Source organism: Falco peregrinus, chromosome 13 (genome assembly GCF_023634155.1).
Source record: "Falco peregrinus isolate bFalPer1 chromosome 13, bFalPer1.pri, whole genome shotgun sequence".
Classification (NCBI taxonomy): Eukaryota; Metazoa; Chordata; class Aves; order Falconiformes; family Falconidae; genus Falco; species Falco peregrinus.
The window spans coordinates 15,979,247-15,998,353 of NC_073733.1; the positions used below are offsets into that span (position 1 = coordinate 15,979,247).

The 19,107-nt window shown below is 42.6% G+C and overlaps 1 protein-coding gene across 6 annotated transcripts in view; it reads left to right on the top strand.

Moving 5' to 3' along the window:
- The first annotated feature begins 355 nt into the window (after positions 1-355).
- The window catches only part of LOC101912202 (integrator complex subunit 6-like), a 41,828-nt gene continuing 23,076 nt past the window's right edge, over positions 356-19,107 (top strand). For 4 of the 6 annotated variants that reach the window (XR_008749652.1, XR_008749651.1, XM_055817893.1 and 1 more), the window contains exons 1-2: positions 358-616; positions 707-784. Coding sequence is in view for 4 of the 6 variants with exons in the window: in XM_055817893.1 (XP_055673868.1) it covers positions 506-616; positions 707-784 (189 nt within the window). In the remaining 2 variants the exon portion in view is untranslated. Of the gene's footprint in view, positions 617-706; positions 785-19,107 lie in introns of all 6 variants that reach the window. The other 2 variants (XM_055817896.1, XM_055817897.1) reach the window with 1 other exon arrangement.

The window sequence follows — 19,107 nt, forward strand, 5'->3', positions numbered from 1 at the left end:
AGCCGCAGGGACCGGCCGGTCACCTGGGCGGGCGGGGGGCGGGGGTCTGTGGGGAGGCGGCGGTGCCGCCGACCGCCGTGGGCAGCCCGCGGGGCGGGGCGCCCCTGGGGCGCGGGGCGGGGAGCCCCGCAGAGGGGCGGGGCGGGGTGACAGGTGCGGCGCGCGCGCGCGCGCAGGGGTCCGGTGGCGGCGCCTCCCGCGTCCCTCGTCACCCCGCCGCCTCCCCGCTCCCCCGCTCCGCCATGAATATGCAAATGTCGGTATAATTGGCAGCCAATGGCGTGCGCGCTGGTCACATGGTGCTGGTGGAAGCTCAGGGAAGAGAAGTTGAGTCTCGGCGAACACAGGCAGCTCAGTACCGAGCCGCAGCGGCCGCAGCCGGAGCCGAGCCGGGGAGGGCGGGCGGACGGACAGGCGGCCGGCCGGCCAGGGGGAGCGAGTGAGCCGCTCCCCCCCCTCCCTCCTCCCCGCGGGGTGCCCGGCGGGCCGGGGCTCTGCCTGGACCATGCCGATCCTCCTCTTCCTCATAGACACGTCCGCCTCCATGAACCAGCGGGCGTATCTGGGCACCAGCTACCTGGACATCGCCAAGGGCGCCGTGGAGATCTTCATGAAGGTGAGTGCGTGGCCGGGGGGGGCCGCCGCCGCCGCCGCCCCGGTCGCCCCCTTCGCCCGCTCACGCCGCTTCTCTCCGCTCTCTCCGCAGCTGCGGGCCCGGGACCCGGCCAGCCGCGGCGACAGGTACATGCTGGTTACCTTCGACGAGCCGCCCTATTGCATCAAGGTAATAACCCCCCCGCGGCCACCCCGGAACCCCCGCGGCCGCCCCGGCCCCGCCGCGGGGCCGCCCTTGGCGTGGCGGCGGCGCGGCGCAGCCCCGTCCGGCCCGGCGGCGGCAGCAGCAGCCTGTGAAGATGGCGGACATTTTGCTTTTGTATGGAGGAGAGAGGCTGAGGGCGCTGCTGAGATGGAGGAGGGGGGGGGAGGAGACGGACGGGAGCGTGATTCACCGCCCCGGCGTGGCGAGGGAGGCGGGCGGCCGGCCCCGCTCCGCCTTCCCGGCCGTTTCTCGACCGCCTCCCGTGAGGCGGTGGCTCCGGCGGGGGCCGCGCCTCGCCTCGGGCCTCTGCCGCGGGTCCCGGCCCTCTCGCAGCCGTTGGGTGGGGGTGTCCCGGCCGGGCTGCGGGGGCACGGCGGGAGGTAGCGCCCTCCTGACATCCGCGGGACCTCCCGCCGCTCCGCCCGCGGGACGGAGGCGCCCGGCGCCGTTTGCCGCCTGTGCGCGGCGAGGAGAAGCGGCGACGCTGGGGCTGCCCCCTCCCTCCTGCACCGCTTTGGCGTGAGGGGCCCGTGGCCGCGGCTCGGGTGGGCACCTCGCTGCGGGGCCGTGGCGGCCCGGGGGGCCCGGGCTGGCTTCTCCCGCCTCGGCCCTGAGGCAGGCAGGCCCATGCCATTTGTCACGGCCACTGCGCCACAGGTTATGCCAAGAGCAGAAAAACATCGGGGCGCTGTGTCCCTTATACCGTAGCCTTCAACTTGCTGGTAGAAACGTTCATCTAAAACATTCAAATAAAGTGTGCCACAGGAAACATCATCGCTGTGGGAGCTTTAGAACCTTCCTGAACACTCCTGGGTTAGGGCTGTGTTTGCCACGACTAAGACAGTAGTTGTTGTAACCGCCGGGCCTTGTGCCCGTACTGCCAGGGCCGAAGAGTTTTGTGTAAAAAAAATTCCTTGCTGGTCATCCCAGAGAAGAAAAGAGAGCCCTCTGTAGATCCCCCAGCTAAAACTTATGGAAGAGAAGAACTTTTAAAAGTAAGCGTGCTGACTGCTGCTGTCTATTGACATCTTTGATAATGAGGAAACTTAATTATCAGGAACTATGAATCTTGGCTCCTTTCATCAGCAATATATTTACAGAGCTAAAATGTACAGCCTGCTTTCCAAAGTGACAGGAGTGATTTAGTGAGTCAGTATTTACTGTTTGCTACTGCAACTTTTGTTTCCTTGGTAGAAGGTGTGGAAGTAATCTTATTTCTGTGAGCTGAAACCATCCTTCTTGAGTTACAGAAACCTGCTGTCTGTCAAAAAGCCTAGGTCTGCCTAGGAGAGAGGTTTTTTAGACATAATACACGCATCCTTTCCCCCATCCATGTTTCTGGCTGGATGCAAAACCCAAATCTTTGTTATCCCAGTGTGAACTGTACATTTGTAAGGGGTTTTTCTCCTAGTTTTGTGTTGGGTATTTTGCAAGTATACCTGTATTACATTTGAGAAGGAAACCTTTCCACTGCAGTGACAGCAAGCATACTGGTGATTTAATAAAAAAAACCCCAAACTCTTCTGCTGGCAGTGTGTGTGGTAATGCTACAGGTTATTACCACATACGTACTCAGATTTGCTGAGGAAGATCCTTACGTTTAATGAGCATCTGTGTACGTTCTAATGTACTAATGAGCATCTGACTGTGTTCCCAGTTTTAGTAAATAGTAATTGAAATAAATGGGACTGTGTGATACCCATCAAAGTATTCAATCTTGTTTAACATACAGTAAATGGTCAAGGGGAAAAAAAAAAAGTATTGTAGTTCTTGTAACTTGGTAGCATCATTTCTTATGAATTTATTTTTCGATCTTTAGCATACCGATTTTTTTAAATCTGATCTTAAACAGTCTTAAAATATTTTTTCAAAACTTAGTAACTTGTGTAGGAACAGGCTGTGGCTCCAACAAATAAATTTATAATAATTATGATTACAACTCCAGTTGAACTATTATGTAAAGACTTCATGGCTTAAACTAGTGTGGTTAGGCTGTCATCGTGTCTCTTACTAGAGCAGACAAAGCTTTACAGCAACAGCATGATTTCTTCCCCTGTTTGAAGACATGTTCTCAAGACCTTTTACTGGTATTTTTGATGCTCCTCGTGTGTTTTCTAACAACCACAGTTAGGCCAGGAAAACTTTCTGATCTAGGCTATATTCTGTATGTTTTACAAAAGATGCTTGTAAAATAAATAAAGTTTAGTTTCTTTGCTAACGCTGCTATAGTCAGACACTTAATCTCTCTTGATTGATTTAGAGAAGGAGAAAAGAAACTTGACAAGTGAATGTGTTTTGCAAATCTGCTTTCCAAGTAAGTGCAGTAAGGTTTTGGTTAGTGGCTGCTTTAATGTCTTTTTTTTCTTCATGATTTACACTAATTAAATTATATAACCTCACAGATAGTTCTTTAGGTTACCAGTGAAGCAACTGAGGGTAATAATCTTGTATGGAGTTGAGACCTCCTGGGAGGTAGAGGTATTATGGGAACTTCAGCTTGGATCAGGAGTAACTGTGAGATGAGTGAATTTTTTTTTTGTTTCAGAATTTGTTTACGTGTAGCCTTAAAGTATTTTAAATTAACAGCACTGGTGCACTTTTGATGAGCAAGAATATCTCAAGAAAACATCATGCATATGGTAGTATTGTGCTAAGTGAAAGGATCCCGCTGTTGCACAAATGATTTCCTAAAAATACATGCAAGGTGATGTTTTTGGAACTCTCCTTAGTATAGAGGGTTTGAAATTATTTACGAGACCTGTTGCTTGTGTTTTAATTAACTATAGCTTTCTGTTTGTGCTGCTTTTTAAAAATGGGACTATTTAGTCTCTGAGTTTGTAGTGTGGCTCTGCAAGGAACTGGTGCCATGTGTCTAAAGAGGAGGCAGGGTGCTGCCCTGGGGAGGTGGGGACAGGGAGATGGGGATGGTAGGAATCTCGGTTCCACTCCCGCAGCAAATGCCTCTGGAACCTTGTCAGCTGTTTTGCTCCTGTTTGTTACGTAATGTATAGATAATGATTTGTGACAGTAATTATGATGCAGCCATTTATAACTCTTAATTTGCTTCCAAAATACACTCCGATAAGAGACAAATATTTAATATTTTAAGAGCATGTTATGAAACATATAAATCTGTAGTTGTCAAATGATGTGATCCTGTATAGGTCAATGGAAAGATAATGTAATTTCTGCTGAATGTTGGGTCAGACTCTCACTTTATGGAATAGGAAGGAAAAATAATATGTTAACTCGTGAGGAATGCTCAGCCTAATGTTTATAGTGTGTTTTTCTTCCACTGTGTTTGGATTAAAATTGTAATACGATGCTGTCAAGTGAGTCTGTCACAGGCTAGTGGCATGTTAGCAACAATGAAGTGAGCCAGTCTGTTCTGATTTTGGTTATGTGGCACACTTGGGAGGCTAATGATACCTATAGTAAAACTCCTTTGTAACCAGTAGCATGTGGCAGGTGTCTAATACAATTAAAGCACTAGAGCTTAAATGTAGGTATTGAAGGAATCTATTCTGTGTGTATCCAGTTCTCTTGGGTGAGAAAAATGGGTTGCTTGCTGTCTGGCACAGTATTTGAAATTCTTGGCCTTCTAGCTGAGATAAATGCATTATCTGATTCAATTAATACGGTACCTGGTATGTCCTTGTTTTGAAGACTTCACATACAGGGACTGCTAGAACTCGGAGCTTGCTCCATCCCATCTGTGCTTTGACCTGGTGTTGTGGTACCTCCAAGCCCTGTGTGCTGGTCCCACCCTTGTCATCCCTTGCTGTAAAACATAGCTGATTCCGACTGCCTAGGAAGGAGGGTGAAAACAGGCCAAGCGCATTACTGAGAGTTCTGCAGAGCACTTTCCCAGGCTCCCACAGTTTGTGGTTCAGAGACCCTTGCTGAGGGGTGGTATGTCAGTAAGGGCCTTCTGTGGCTTCTTCTATGTATTCACCCAGTTGCTTTTTTTGAAGTCATGTAAACTTTTAGCATTCTTAGCTGCGTTTTTTCCCTTTATCAGATCTACGTGTTTCTCTACACCGAAGCATATGCTACAGTATAAATGGACAGAATCTTAAGGCATTTAATGTTATCTTTTTTTCCCTGAAGTTGTGGTGCTACAGCAGAAATACAGGGAGAAGAGAAGAGTCTTCTCATCTGCCCCCTCGCCCCAAGCTTTTCCTGTTTTCCAGTGATGCAGAAAAGGCGGAGTGAGCTTTCAGCAGGATCTACCTAGATTTCTTTGTAAATGGAGCTTATTCCAAAAATCTCTACTTAAAAGGATTTTTTAAAAAGGAAAGCAAGGTTTGGCGCCTTTTTTTTTTTTTTTTACTTCTTGATTTTTGTTAAACCTCACATCCTCCAGTTTGTGGTCTGCTTGTGGATTTGTGCTGCAAATGGCTAGTTCAGGCCCAGGCGAAAAAGCAACAATGGTAGTCTCGTGTGCAGTTATTGATTAACTGGACTGCCCTGTTCACTTGTGACTGATACCTGACTGTTGGCAGTGACATGGCCTTTCCTCAGTGCTTGAGGAATATTATTTATGGTAGGATCACAGAAATAAGGCTTTTGTTCTATGTTTTTGTGAGATTCTGTAGTATGATCTTCATAAATGATCTGACCACGAGTCAGACTTAAAGAACTTAACTTACTCTGCTGAATCTGAAATGACATGTCTTTTCCTCTTTCTGTGATGTTATACTGAATTCAAGAGTCACTTGTGACTACACTATAAAAATAGGCTCCCTGAATTTGAGTGCAGAAATATGTACGTAGCTGTCTGAAAAGTAGCTCAAAATACTTAATACAGTTTGTGTGAAACACTTCACTGTTTGAGAAATGCAAGCTGGGGCTGATAGATAGGATGCCTTCCAGTTCTGTTGCTGTTCCCTGCTAGTCTGAACCTATGTTTCAGTGCTAAAGAGCTGTCTTGTGGAAGCAGCCCTTTGTGATGGGCTCTGAGCAACCTCTTCTGTTTTCCTAAAATTCTCATAAGGCGTAGCAGCTCAATGACGTTTGATTTTGGTGTTGGATTGGGATACTTTAGACACTGGAATAGGCATTTGTAGAAGGTTCTTTTAAGCATCTGTCAAAGAGTACTTAATATGAGGATAACCTGTTCATTTATGGTACTAAAATAGTGCTTCAAAACTGGGAGTCCATAAGGTCAAACTCGGTGAGAGACTACTACCTTTTCTTTTTAGTGGCACAAAAGCTTTTGCCTGCATTGTTTAATTCTGCTTTCACATAGAAGCTGTGCTGGTGTAGAATGTACCCAGTTACCACTGACTCTGCAAAGGGAGGTGGCAAATGAATGGACTGTGCTGCAAAACAGAGATGTGAGATCTATTTGTCTGTTTCTTCCAGAAATTAGTTTGGAGCTTCTGACCCTGAGCTGCAGGGAGAAAGAGAAACCCAACTGTGAAACCTGTTGAGTTTGAGGCAGAGATCATGTAGGCTGCCTGAGGTGATAGGAAATGCATTTGTGTGTGTTCTAACTTCTGTCAAGGAAGAAAACCGGAGGAATACCTAAGCTAACCTGTAGCAAATCCAGGAGTAATTTAAACTTTTACAGGAACCTTGAGACACCAAAAACCCATCGGTTTTATATGCAAAAGGTCTGGCTTTTGGCAAATGCAAGTACTTGGTGGTCTGACCTACGCTGTGGAAAAGGATGTATGAACAGCTGGAAATACGGTTGGAGGTTTACAAGTTGGTAGTGAGTTATGCAGGCAGAATTGTTTGGTGCGAGGTAGATAACAGCTGCAGGGGCAGGAGGGAAGCTGTTATCAGAGAGGTGCAAAAGGGAAAGAAAGCTGAGGTAAATGGGAGAGGCCTGTCTTTCTCTTCAGATATGCTGTAAATAGTGTACAAACTAAGTGAACCCACTAGCCAAGCATTGTTGGAAGGACACTCCCCCACCCCCCCCACCCCAAACAAACTAAAAAAACCCTGCAGCATATAGTACTGAAGAAGTGGATTTAAGTGTAGATAGGATACACAGTGTCTATTCTTGATAACTAATTCAGGAGGCTATGTTCTGTATTTCTTTAGTAGAAGGAGCAAGCCATTACTGTTTTACCACTGTACAGATTTTGAGACAGTAATAGCAATGTTTTTGTTTTTCTGAACACTTAACAGCTTCCATTGCCTGTAAGTACTAAGCACACCTCTCCTCCAGTCCTGCAGTAACATCTTCCACTGTGCTTGGTTTGCGCTTTGTCATGGAATTTGTGCATTTTGGGAAGCCTGACTTTCAGCATAAGCTACTGGCAGGTTAAAGCCAACAATTGCTCTTCCTCTACTAAACACAATGAATTTAAGACAAGAAACAGAAGTCACTTAATTGTTTAAGAAGCACTCATGCAAGTCCTAATTGTCTAGTTCTTTTTTTACGACAAAATGCATTTAATACTGTTCAAGAATCCCCCACCAAACATATTTTACGTGCTCTTTTCTATTTAACTGCCTTATCACTTAAGTTTTTGAATGGTGTGTGCTCTGTGTGCATGCATGCAAAAAGATATTTTTTTTTCCCATTAAGCATCTATTTTTGAGTTGGATAGGCAAGGCCAGATAGTTAAACGGTTCTTGTTGATGCATGTGGTAGGTTTTATTTTATATACTGTAGCGCATGTCTCGTAATCTGAAAAAAAAACCCCTATTTTACTACAAACTTGAGAATTATCGGTTGGCATCCCTGTAGCAAGCATGCAATACAGTATTGTAGCTCCTTTTAGCTTATAAAGGTACTAAAAGAATTCCAATAGAGAGCATCCTTTAAAAAGCACGTTGCCTTTCTTGAGAGACAACATATTGAGTAAGTGCAAAGCATGTTAAAATGCTTTTAAACATTCATAAGCATGCTAGTCTTACTTCTTTCTCCCTGTCCTGAGTGACTGCTGCTTGCTGTCTGCCTTTTGTTTGTGAGTTGTAGTAAATGGCCTTTTGCAGCCAGGGGTGTGATGAGGAGAAAGCGCTATAGTGAGAGATTTTGTACATGGTAATGTACCTTTCTCTTTAAAAATTGCAAAGAGGTGATTAAGGTTCTGAAAGGAATCTATTTTAAATGGAAGGGCAGTTCAGAAATTAACTTAATCATAAATGTGATCAGCTGAACTCTGGTTGACTGTCACTTTTATCATTGGTTTTTGAAGTTAGTTAAATACTTGAACTTGTGCTTTCACCTGCAACCTGTCTTCATGGGAAGGGAGAGTCTGTGTTGCTAGACTAATTCTTAATGAAGATATTTTAACTTGTTCTGTTTCTACAGGAACCTACAAACTAAAAGCTTGCTTTTTCATCTGAAGTGGGTTGCTGCTTTGTACTATTGATGAGATGCCAGAGGCTTTGAATGGAAACCAATATCTGTTGTTCATAGCCATTTGTTGTGGCCATTTATTTTTTTCATCTTTTTATTTGGTTCTTTATTTGATCTTGGACACATTCAAAGATGTAAGCCCTTAAGACTACAGGATAAACTAGACAAAAGTAGATATGTTTGCACTAAGAGGCTTAACTCATCCTCAGTGCAAAGGTCGCTTTTATTTTAAAAATAGAAGCTTAAAATGTGGAATTAAACAGTTGGGCTGGATCCTCCCTGGTTGTATTTTTGTAGTGAGATGTTCCATAAGAAGAAAGGTGCTTTGTGAAGTTGGTGGTTCCTGTCATGTATAATCTTTATTGGCTGCCTCCTCCCCTTTTGTGCGTTTACTATTTGAGTTTCACATGTTTGTTGGTTTTTTTTTTTTTAAAGGCTTCTTTTTTGTTGATATTTACAGAAGGCCTAGGCCTTGTAACCTGGTTTTGTGGTGTAGCTAAAAATATGCCCAAAATATTTCTGTGATATCTTGAAAATGGGCATTTATTCTTTTTAAGCTTTGTGAAAAACTAACATCGTGTTAAGTGCAGATTGTCTCACACTGGAACAATGGAAAAAGGTGCTGAAGGTTGCAGACACTTCTACAATGTTCACACTTGCGTATTTTTCAAAACAGCTTGCCAGAAATACCTGATTTGCTGCAATGGTGCAAGAGTGGTGTTCTGAGCTTATTGTGAACAAGGAAAGACAAAACTTTGTGCTGTCTCCTACAGTGTTTTCATACTTCAGACTGTTGGAATTAAATGGGAGAAAGTAATTTCTGTACTGTGTGACTTGTCTTCTGGAGATCAGTGCTTTTGGAGGGAAGAGCAGTGCCAAGTCCAAGGGCCCTGTGAGAAGATTCTGGATGTCTCTAGTCTTCAGTGATTCTCTTCTTCGCTTGCTATATTTTGAATGCTTGTATCCCTGATTTTATTTAATAACGTAGACTACAAAAAAAATCAATTGAAAGAACAGTTGCTGCTGTTCTGAATTTAAATGCAGATTGTTAAGTAATTCACTCTTGTGAATGTAGAGTCTTGGCATTTTTTCTTCCTTCTTGAACTTTATTCTTAGTGTACCACGTAGTATGTAACTCTTACATTTCTGCCCCCTCCAAAAAAAGTATAGCAAGTACTAATTTAAAGAAATCTACTAATTTAAAGAAATCTTTTGCTTTGCATTTTTCTTGCTAATTTTAGAATAGTCAGAAAGTAGTTGTGTACTAATTGACATCAGCTGTAAGGAGCATGTTGTAGGGTTAAGATTTTAGTAAGGTGCCCATAGACTTGCATTGGTCTATATATTCACTCTGCAGAGTATTTGAAAGACACGGTTTCTTTTCATGTAGGATCTGGCATTTACAAGAATCTCTGAAACTTGAGAACTACTTACTACCAGATGAGTAAACCAGAGCCTTATTTTCTTTTAAATAGCTTTTCCCCCCCCCCCCCTTACTCTATATTTTTCCTTTTTGCAACTAAAGGGCCAATCTCACATTTTACCCTGTTATTATGAGTCTTTGCTTGGGCTCCTATGCAGACTCTCCAGCAAAAGCATCACTAGATGTGTTAAATAATTATCCTAGGCTACAAAATCAACACTCCAGAACACCTTAATTTTGCTTTTTAAAGATGAAGATGATTGTTGATTTGCTTGTGTTTTCATAGATGTTTTTAAACTCTTTGAAGTGTAAAATAGCATTTAAAAAAATACACATTTTCATAAGGTGGATGTTGTTGAACAACTAATTTGACCGAAAACAAAGATCTACAGTGTAGTTAAGCTGGTGTTGCTATGCTTTGCTTGTAAGTGGGAATAATGCATTAGTATTGGTCTTCATAGCATGTTAGTGGTAGAGCTAATAAGTTTTTGTTAACAAAAAGAAAAGAGAAGGGGTGAAAAAAAAAAGTTAGACTGCTTTGTGGGAAAATCTACATCTGTTGAACCAGAACACTTGGTGCCCTTTGCTGCTGCCAAGTGTCGTGATGGTGTTGCTCACCGGCTGGGGACGTGGTGGGCAGCCTGGGCTGGAGCAGGGCTGGTCCTGCTGGGCGGCAGGCAGCCAGCAAGCTCTGGGGACGCGCATGGGCACTGTCTTGGGCCAGCATGAAGAAGGATGCAGGATGCTGTGGGGTAGAGTGAGGCAGTGGGTGTCTCTTTAATCAAAAGAGCTGAAGCTCAGAATCGTCATTTTTGAACGGGCCAGCTCTAGAGGAAAGATGTGACTTACCCTCCTCTAAAAATGCAAAACTGACTACAACTATGGTACCAACTCCGCCAACATATTTTTGCTGTATCAGGTTTGAAGGTGAAATGGATGTTATTTGCTAGGCTAAATAATAATATAAATAAAAAAAATTTCTCAATTTGTGTTCCTTCAGTGAGTATTTGAATTTGTGCTCTGAAGTCTGTCATATTTTTTTTTTTCTTTTCCCCTCCAGCAGTTCCTTGGATAGCATTTCAGACATGAATTAAGGACATTTGTTGATTAGATGACCCCCTCTAGATTCGTTACGTTCTTGAGATTCAAAGTAAACTTGTAATATATGTAGTGCTTTGGTGCGCTGCACTAGTTGTGTGATGTGCTTTTGGAAGGAGCAGGGAGGAATGTGACAGTTTTCAAAATGAGTGTGGATCATGCTGTGTCATCTCAGCTCTGGGCTGTAAAGCGAAGAGATCATCAATAATTCTCTTCCACTCAATTCCCCAAAAAAAATGTGCCATGAAGAATACCTTGTCCTGATAGCCCAAATTTTGTAACCTCTTAGGTCTTGCCTTTATTTCTTGCAATTTTTTCAGCTGTGCTGAGAGTAGGAAGGGACCAGGCAAAGGACAGAGCTGGGGGCTGAATGGCATTGGGGAGCATGTTTGATAGTCTGGAAGAGCAATGGGTGCTGTGGGTAAATGTGGATTTTTTTGATTGAAACCTCCATGTTTCAATGGTTGTCCTCTCTACAGTGTTTGTTTTAGATGCGCCTGTGATGGTATTTCTAAAATGACTGCTATGTTTCTGAACAGAAGCCCATAGCCTCTTGTTTTGCTTGCTGTACTAGAGCTTGTAGGATTGTATGATTACATCTGTGTTGCCTCTCCATTAAGCTATTCTGTGAAACATAGTTTGTTCTACTTCAACTCTGTACTGAAATACTCTAGTTTGTTGAGTGTTTCTCAGAAATAGGTGTTTTTTTAACTGGATAGTGTTCCTTTATTTTAATAAAAAATGCTTTTTGGATCAAGGTGATAAAGTGATCTCTTTGGCGTTTATACTTCCCTTTCTTCATGTGTAGTTCTTTCATCTTTGTGCAGCAAGAAGTGTGGTGAGAGTAGCTGTCAAAACACATGAAATATTGTTGACCAAAAAGCTAAATCCAGAGACTGATTAAAGGAGGAGCAGCAGGTAATAAATAAAAAGGTAGAGTAGGCTTTTTTCTTCCTTGCTTGGCATTGATTATTATTATCACTTGATGCCAAGCACAGTTTCCAGCTTTGAGTTGTTCATGCAGCATCTGTTAGACGTCTCTAACAGGAGAAGGTACTGCTTCTGTATAAATGCTAATACTAACAGGAGGCCTCAGTACTACTTTCATAACTGGAGTTAAAGAACCTCTCTACTAGTGTTTTGCATGGATACCGTGAGTTGTTCCTACAGGAACATCTTGAATTCTTCTTGATGAAAAAGCATTTCTGTATCTTTTTTTAATGTTGAATTTATCTTAAAAGGACAGTGAATCACATGATGTGGTTTGACCAAGGTTGTTTCTTAAGTGTGTGATTGTTTGTTTGTTCTTTGAGGTATCATGGGGAAATACTTCTTTTCTATACAAGGTAATTGATGTAACTGATGGCCTGTCCGTAACAACTGGCACATAATGGACTAGAATGCAGTTCTGATCTTGGTCACTAATACATGCTTTAGAAAACAAGCTGGTCTAGTCTATTTTTCATTTATAATGAAATAATCTTTGGTGCACCTACAGGAGAGTTCAGCTTAGAAATGGGCAGTTGAAGGGGCTCTCCTGTGCACCTGAGTTCACCCTGCAGACCTGCCTTGGAGTGTCAGAACTGGATTGCTTTCAGATGAAGTAAAAGTGGAAGAAGCGCCCCAGCTGCAGTGCTGAGTCTACAGGACTATAGAACAGTTCTTGTGAAGTAAACCCCCTGAAATGCCGCCATATGGAAATGCAGCTGTATGGCTGTCATCTCCTCAGAAACAACTGCCTTGTTTGTGCTGTACTGCTTGCTGGCCTAAAGGTAGCCAGTGCATGACACATTTTTCCTTGCACTAAAGCCGTTTCCAGTTGTGTAGGGAAATACAATGTGGGTGAGGGGAGGAGGGATTCTGTGTTTGTTACCGAGGTACGTACTCTGTCCCAGAGAAAAGGGAAGAATTGTGGTGCTTGGAAGTAGATGGAGATGGTGGACAAGCAAAGTAACAGCTTTCTGGTAAAATCTGGTGTCAAAATATATCAGCTGTGTGGGATTAAAGGAACAATCTACTCAATGTCTTTATTTTTAAAAAAAATGTATTTTTTCTAAAGATGTATTAAAGCAGTTCATGCTTCTCTGTTCTCTTGGAGATGTTTTACATATATTAAACTTACGTAACTTTATGTGACTAGGACTTAAGCAAGTGTTTTTTAAAAAATTAATATTTTTTTTATTAAGAAGTCCACGCTGGATTTAAAGCAGTGCTTGACCACTAGGTTTTGGTTTATGCATCCTACAAACCCAGCAGAAATAACTTCACAGGAAGAAACACTTAGCTTGCTGTTCACAACCCTTTAGCCTTAAAATGGTAGTCTGTTGGTCGCTAGCTGTAATGTAAGGAGGACCAAGAGATGCTTTTGTAGACTCTTCAGTGTACTTGAAAGCTGTGTGGGCTTATTTAGGAAACCTGTGAGTTGACTCTCCATTAAAATACTCCTCAGATGAGAGAACTGAGAAGGTGGGTTTTTGTGAGGCTGGTCTCATAGTAAATAGCAGTGTATAGGTATACGCTGCTTGAGCGATCAGGGCTTGTTTTTGTTGTGCCTGCAGCAGGTTCATGTCTTAATTTTTACCCTGAAACTCTGTTCCCTGTTCTGGAAAACGAGATTTCTATGTGAAAGTCTAAAGATAGTCTACCCTGGCTTGCTAACGAAGATGTATTTGTCTTTTCATCCATCCTTGCCCTTTGCCAAAAAGATTGCCAAAACAATCTTGCTTTGTTCCAGTGAAGTATAGAGGTAGAAGCTGTCTGTGATTCAAACCCTTATCTAAGGCAAGAGGAGGCTGGAAGAGTGGGGAATAGAACTAATAGAAATGATTTACAGTGTGCTGGAGAGCCTAACACAGTGATAGCAATTGCACGCAGCAGGCTTGGTCCCATCAAACCTTCCTCCTCTTCCTGCAAGCTTTGCATCAGACCATTAAGATCTGCTGATGTGCCCCCACCAGCACTAGTCCTCCAAATCCAGGACAGTACAGCCTCGATGCGAGCTGGCTCATTGTGTTCAGTACTGCCCCCATGATAAGCTGATTTCAGGCTTGTGTGCCAGTATCATTCTGTGCTGAAGGTATGCTAATCTCCTATCTCAGAGGTGGGTGTTGTGATGCTGTCCTGTGCCAAGAACAAAAAAGAATTGATCTTGTGAGTTTCTTTACTAAAGGCTGTTTGATATTGTGCAGTGACAGGGCTGGTATGTTGCATAAAAGTAACTAGAGAGCATAGGTACTGAAATGAGAGAAGAGTTACTCTGCAGCTGAGCTACAGGCAGAACCTGAGAGCTCTGTTGCCTCAAAAGTGGCATTCATGAGGATGTGGAAGGGAGTCAGTATCTGTAAGTATCTCTTAGAGCTATTCCTTCTGCCCCATTTGCACAGTGCAGACAAAAATTTGTGAGGGTAAATTAGTAGGTGATATAGGTTGTATGATGTTGAATTATTTTAGGACTTCTAAGTGTTAAATAAAAATGTACACAATGTTTATAGCATAGTCAGTACCTTTCTTCTACTGTGTGTTATTTCCAACTACTAAATCTCTGAACATCAAATAAAACATGAGGGTAGAGTGGGCACTGGCTGTTCTGTACTGCCAAGCAGCGTTATCCCATCCTTTATGGGGCAGGGAGACACGTGGTCCCAGGACCTCTCCTCCTCTCCCCTTTGCTAAGTTTTGCCATAACAAAACTGGGGTGATCAAGATAGTCTTTGTGTTTGCTAGAATTCCTCTTCCAAAGTTGCTGAAGCTGGGGTAGGGGAAGCTCTTAAGTTACATAGCAGGTATTCCCTGCTGCAGAACCCACTGAGCAATGCTGGGGCTGCGTTCAGGAGATTGCAGAGGGGGTGAAGGTATTTTGGTATTTGAGAAGCAGCCTCTTGCAATGTAGGGAGTCCAAAAGAATAATACAACGTAAAAATTATCTGTTCTGATTATTTGGAAGGCAAAATGCTCTGCTGGTTTCACTGTCTTCCCACAGTACTTGGAAATTCCATAGCAGGAACAGTTTCAGATTTCAGCAGCTGGATTTTTTTCTTGCCTTATTTTTTCCAAACGGATGTCACTGACAACCTAGGATGCCACAGGCGTGTTATCCTGAACTAGTCTCAACTTTGCAAAGATGGGTGCATTTAATAATGGCTTGAATTATTGAGCAACTTAAATACTTCAATGAAATTGTAATTTCTGAAATGCAGTTCTTCTTTTTAGGGAGACATTAGCAGAACTTTAAAAATCTGTATGTTTAAATAAATACCGAGTGCTTACTGTAATAAAGGCTGTTGTGATTGGCATGCTAGATTGCAGGTTGTCTTCTTACTTGGAAGATTATTTTTAGTAATGTTACACTTTTTGAATCCGATCTGTAAGCAATCCATTGGACATCAAACTGCACAGTTTTGGCATTGCCTGGCATTTGCCAATAAACTCCATCTTTGGGCATTGCCTGTAGAAGCACTGAAGATGAAGACTTGCAGTCTCAAAAGCACCAGCTCCCTGGATTTCATGGAGCTGGTGAAACCTGGAGACTCTGCTTTGGACCTTGTGCTCTCATGCCCAGCTTCTGGGTCTGCCCCTGTAGGCTAAGAAATAGCTGGAAACAACCATGCTGCCCAGAAATGTATAGTTTAAAAAAACCAAACAACAAACCAACAACTGACCAACCAAAAAAACTACAATAAAACCAGTAAATATGACAGTTAAGCCAGTGTAGCTGAGATTACAACACGTTTGTTACACATACGTAAAACTTGGTAATGTTTTACTTGTAGTTTGATATTGCTGTCTTTTGTGTGATAAAGGTAGTGTGGGCTGTGTCTGGTGTTATGTTGTGTGTCCCCTCCCCAAGCATTTTACAAGGTTCTTTTTCCTGTCTCCTTGCAACTGATATCTCCTGTTGTTTTTCTTAAATCGTGAAGGTCGTCTTAAGCTGATTCTGAATTGAGACTTTCTTTTGCTGCTCAGCTCTGTTCCTTTTGAAGTTCAGTTAATCCTGGTTCTGGTTGGTGTAAATAAGACCTCTTCTTCACTAGATTTTTCACCTTGGTGTTTGTCTGAATGCTACATAATCTGGGCCTATTTTGCTGCCAAAATCAGCTATTTTGACTGTGCCTGCTTCTTGAAGCAGCTGAAGTGTTTCTGTAGCTGTATGGTGAAATAGAGCAGGGCATGGATTTGTCTAATCAGAAAAAGAAATGTTACTTTTTAAGTACATAATTTTTTTCAGTATGATTTGCTTGCAAAGCTGAAGCCAGGAGCTGGAAGGTGGTATGCTGCTTCCAGATCTCAGGGTTTCATAGGATTGTATCCAAAGCTTGCAGTTGTCAACACAGGCGGCTAAATGACAGTGCATTTTTGCCTGTTCTTGGCACAAGCAAACAGGGTGAGATTTTTGCTTATAATACTTGTTTTTTTCCCCCGCTACGTTTGAAGGTCTTTTGGTATGTGGATACAGACTAAAATTACTTGTTCATACAAATTACCAAAGGAGACGCTAGTAACATAATGGCAAGGTAAAGGCTGCTCAGATTTGCTATTAATAAATTCTGGGCATAAAAGTGAGTAAGTAGGAATGCAATATTGAAGATTATGAGAAATTAATCTCAATGTTATAATTGGTTCATAATGTTTACTTCTGACTTACTAATTACTGACCTGTAGAGAATACATGTTTTTGCAGAATATGTTTGTATTTGGTCCTCTAAGGTTGTGGGGTTTTGGTTGGGTTTTTTTGGTTGGTGGGGTTTTTTGGTCGTTACTGTTTCTGCTGGCAAGTGGAAGCAGTGCTACATTAAAGCAGTGCTTTTTCTAAGCAGCGTTAGTGGCAATATTTGAATTTAGGAAGGATAATTATTTAATCACTTTAAAGTGCTTTGTTGAACTCATGAATATGCTCTGTGTTACATACTTGATTCTTTTTATTTTGCTCTAAGAACGATCCTACTGTATGTATGGAGAGGAGAATATACAGAGTTCTTTGGGGCTGGAGTTTCTGTCCCTGAAATACATGTTGAATTATGTACATTGGCTTGAGTCTTTCTGGAAAAAACATTTTATGGAAGTAGATCTTCTTGTCATTGATTTCGGTATTTTTAATTCAAGAAGGTTGTTTTGAGTATAAGGTAGAGAATGTAGTACATCAGCTAATTGTACCTTCCTTTAAAACTGGGTATGGAATTAGGAAATCTTGCATTTGCTGCTGCTGTTCTCTAACGAGCTGTTCTTCAGTGTTAAGTCTGTTTGTTTAAAAGGTGCGGCTCTCCTCAGGGTTTATCTGTAGAGATCCTGTGAGAGGCTGGAAGATGAAAAGTAGTTTTCTTAGAAGGCCAGATCAGTGGTGATCAGCTGTTCCTCATACCTTCAGCTTGCTTAGTTTTATGCATGGGAAAAATGGCAACATGTTTTGCAGGCAGTTGACCACACTGCAGCTAGATCAAACACAGTAGGAGTTGGAAGCTGAGCAAACATTGTTAGATGGGAGAGCACCAGAATCTCCAAATATCAGTGAAGACTGTTGCTGGTTATTTTACAAAGAAATACTCTTAAATTCGTTAGAATTCAAATCAAGAGTTGTAGGCTGGGAATAGAGTTTCCTTTGTAAATGTTTTATTTCCCCATGTGCTTTTCCAACAAAGTGACTGAAACAGCAGTCTTTGCTGGAAAACACCATTTGAACTGTAGCCTGGCTATTCCCAAGGAGCTGAACTCATTTGATAGGTGTTTTTACCAGACAAAATGAAGCAGTTTTACCTACATCTAGGGGTTCATAGAATTCATGCAAAAACATCTTTTGCAGTTGTTCACTTAAATTGTTTTAAGACAGACTTTTTCAGGATAACACAGATGATCTTGTTGGGATTTGGTGGGTTTTTTTCTCTGAAAAAAGATCATTAAATCACTTTGACTTCAAAACAATGACCCTGCGTTTGCACTTTGTTCTTGCCTTAGGCTGAAAGCACATGTGGGGAGTTGTCTGTGGCTCAGTTGATGAGATGCTGTATTTTGTTAAGCTGTCATTGTGAGTGGGTGTTGATGGTGTTTTATTAAGAATTACCGGGCTGATCGAACTACACTGTTCCTTTTGAGCTTCAAGGGCAGTTTGATGATACAGCTAAGCCAGACCTGCTGAAAGTGTTCGTTCTTTACTCCATTGCAGAGTTTTCTGTCTCTCTTGTGCTAATCTAAAGCCTGAGGAACTAGTCCAGGGAGCTAAACTTGACCAAAACCTGGGGTTTTTTTGTACCTGTTTATAATAATTCCTCATTCTGAAAAACTCAGGCTTGAGAACTCAGCAGCAGATATTGATCATCTCATGTCCTTCCTTTCTATTCCTTTCCTGTATTCATTTAGGGCTCTAAACTTGTCTACCCTGTGACCACCTGCACAGTCCACAGTGTGTGTACTGAAGTGGGATATAGTGATTTAAAAAGTACAGGAAAATCTGTCCTTTCAGGTCCTTGAACAGCATGGCATAGTCAGCGGGTGATTGCTACTGAACCCAGTGCTCCAGGGAGGAGAGAGTCTGCTTCACCCTGGAGGATGTATTGCTCAGAGATTGTCCCAGCAAAAGTCAGACTGTCTGAAATGATTCTCTCTGCATGTGTGTAATTAGGATTCCTCGTGGAGCCTGGGTGTATTCACTGCTCGCTTACTGCAAGAATGGTTTGGAGAGTATGATGTGATAGCAAGGCTGATAATTGAGTGAAGAGCTGGGATTTTCAAGCTTTGTTTCTCTTAGTTGAGGCAGCTTAAGTCCTCTTCCAATTTCCTGTGAGCTAGTGTTTTCTAAAATAGCTTCCTGACCCTGCACTGTACCACTTTTAAGAGAAATGTGAATCACAGCTGATGCTGATGTGTGTAAGCCCTGCTTGCCATAGGATCCAGAGTGCTTGGTAGGACTGATCCATCTTCATCGCTTTTTGCTGTTCCTTTGAACGGTCTGCGGGCTTTGTCAGCAATAACTTTTTTCAAGACCTCCAAAATTTCAAGCTGTGATACTGAGACACTAAACAGTGATTTGGTTCTGCGTTACGTGGGGTGTTTGCGACTACTCCATAGAAAATGTTATGTTGGGAAGTAAGGACAGAAGGGTGTGGTTAGAAGGCTGGCAGTTGAAATACCGAGGTAGGAGAAAGGCAGGGGAGTTGTAATGCAGAAGTGACAGAGGTTGCTTGATACAGCGCATTAAAAGGCATGAACTGAGCCTGCAGGGCTGGGATGGGGGGAAGTACAAGAAAAAAGAAAAGTTGAGCAAGAGTCGTGTAATACTAAAAATAGCTGATTATGGGGGTTTTTTTTGGTTGTGGTGTTTATTGTTTTTATATTCCTTCTACTAAATTCATATGCTTGCATGCTTCCCACTTAGGGAAATTGTGGGAAGGGGAGGCTGTGACAAGGGGGCAAAGGTGACCGTCACTGTTGCTACTGCTGCTTTACCTTTCTTCTTTT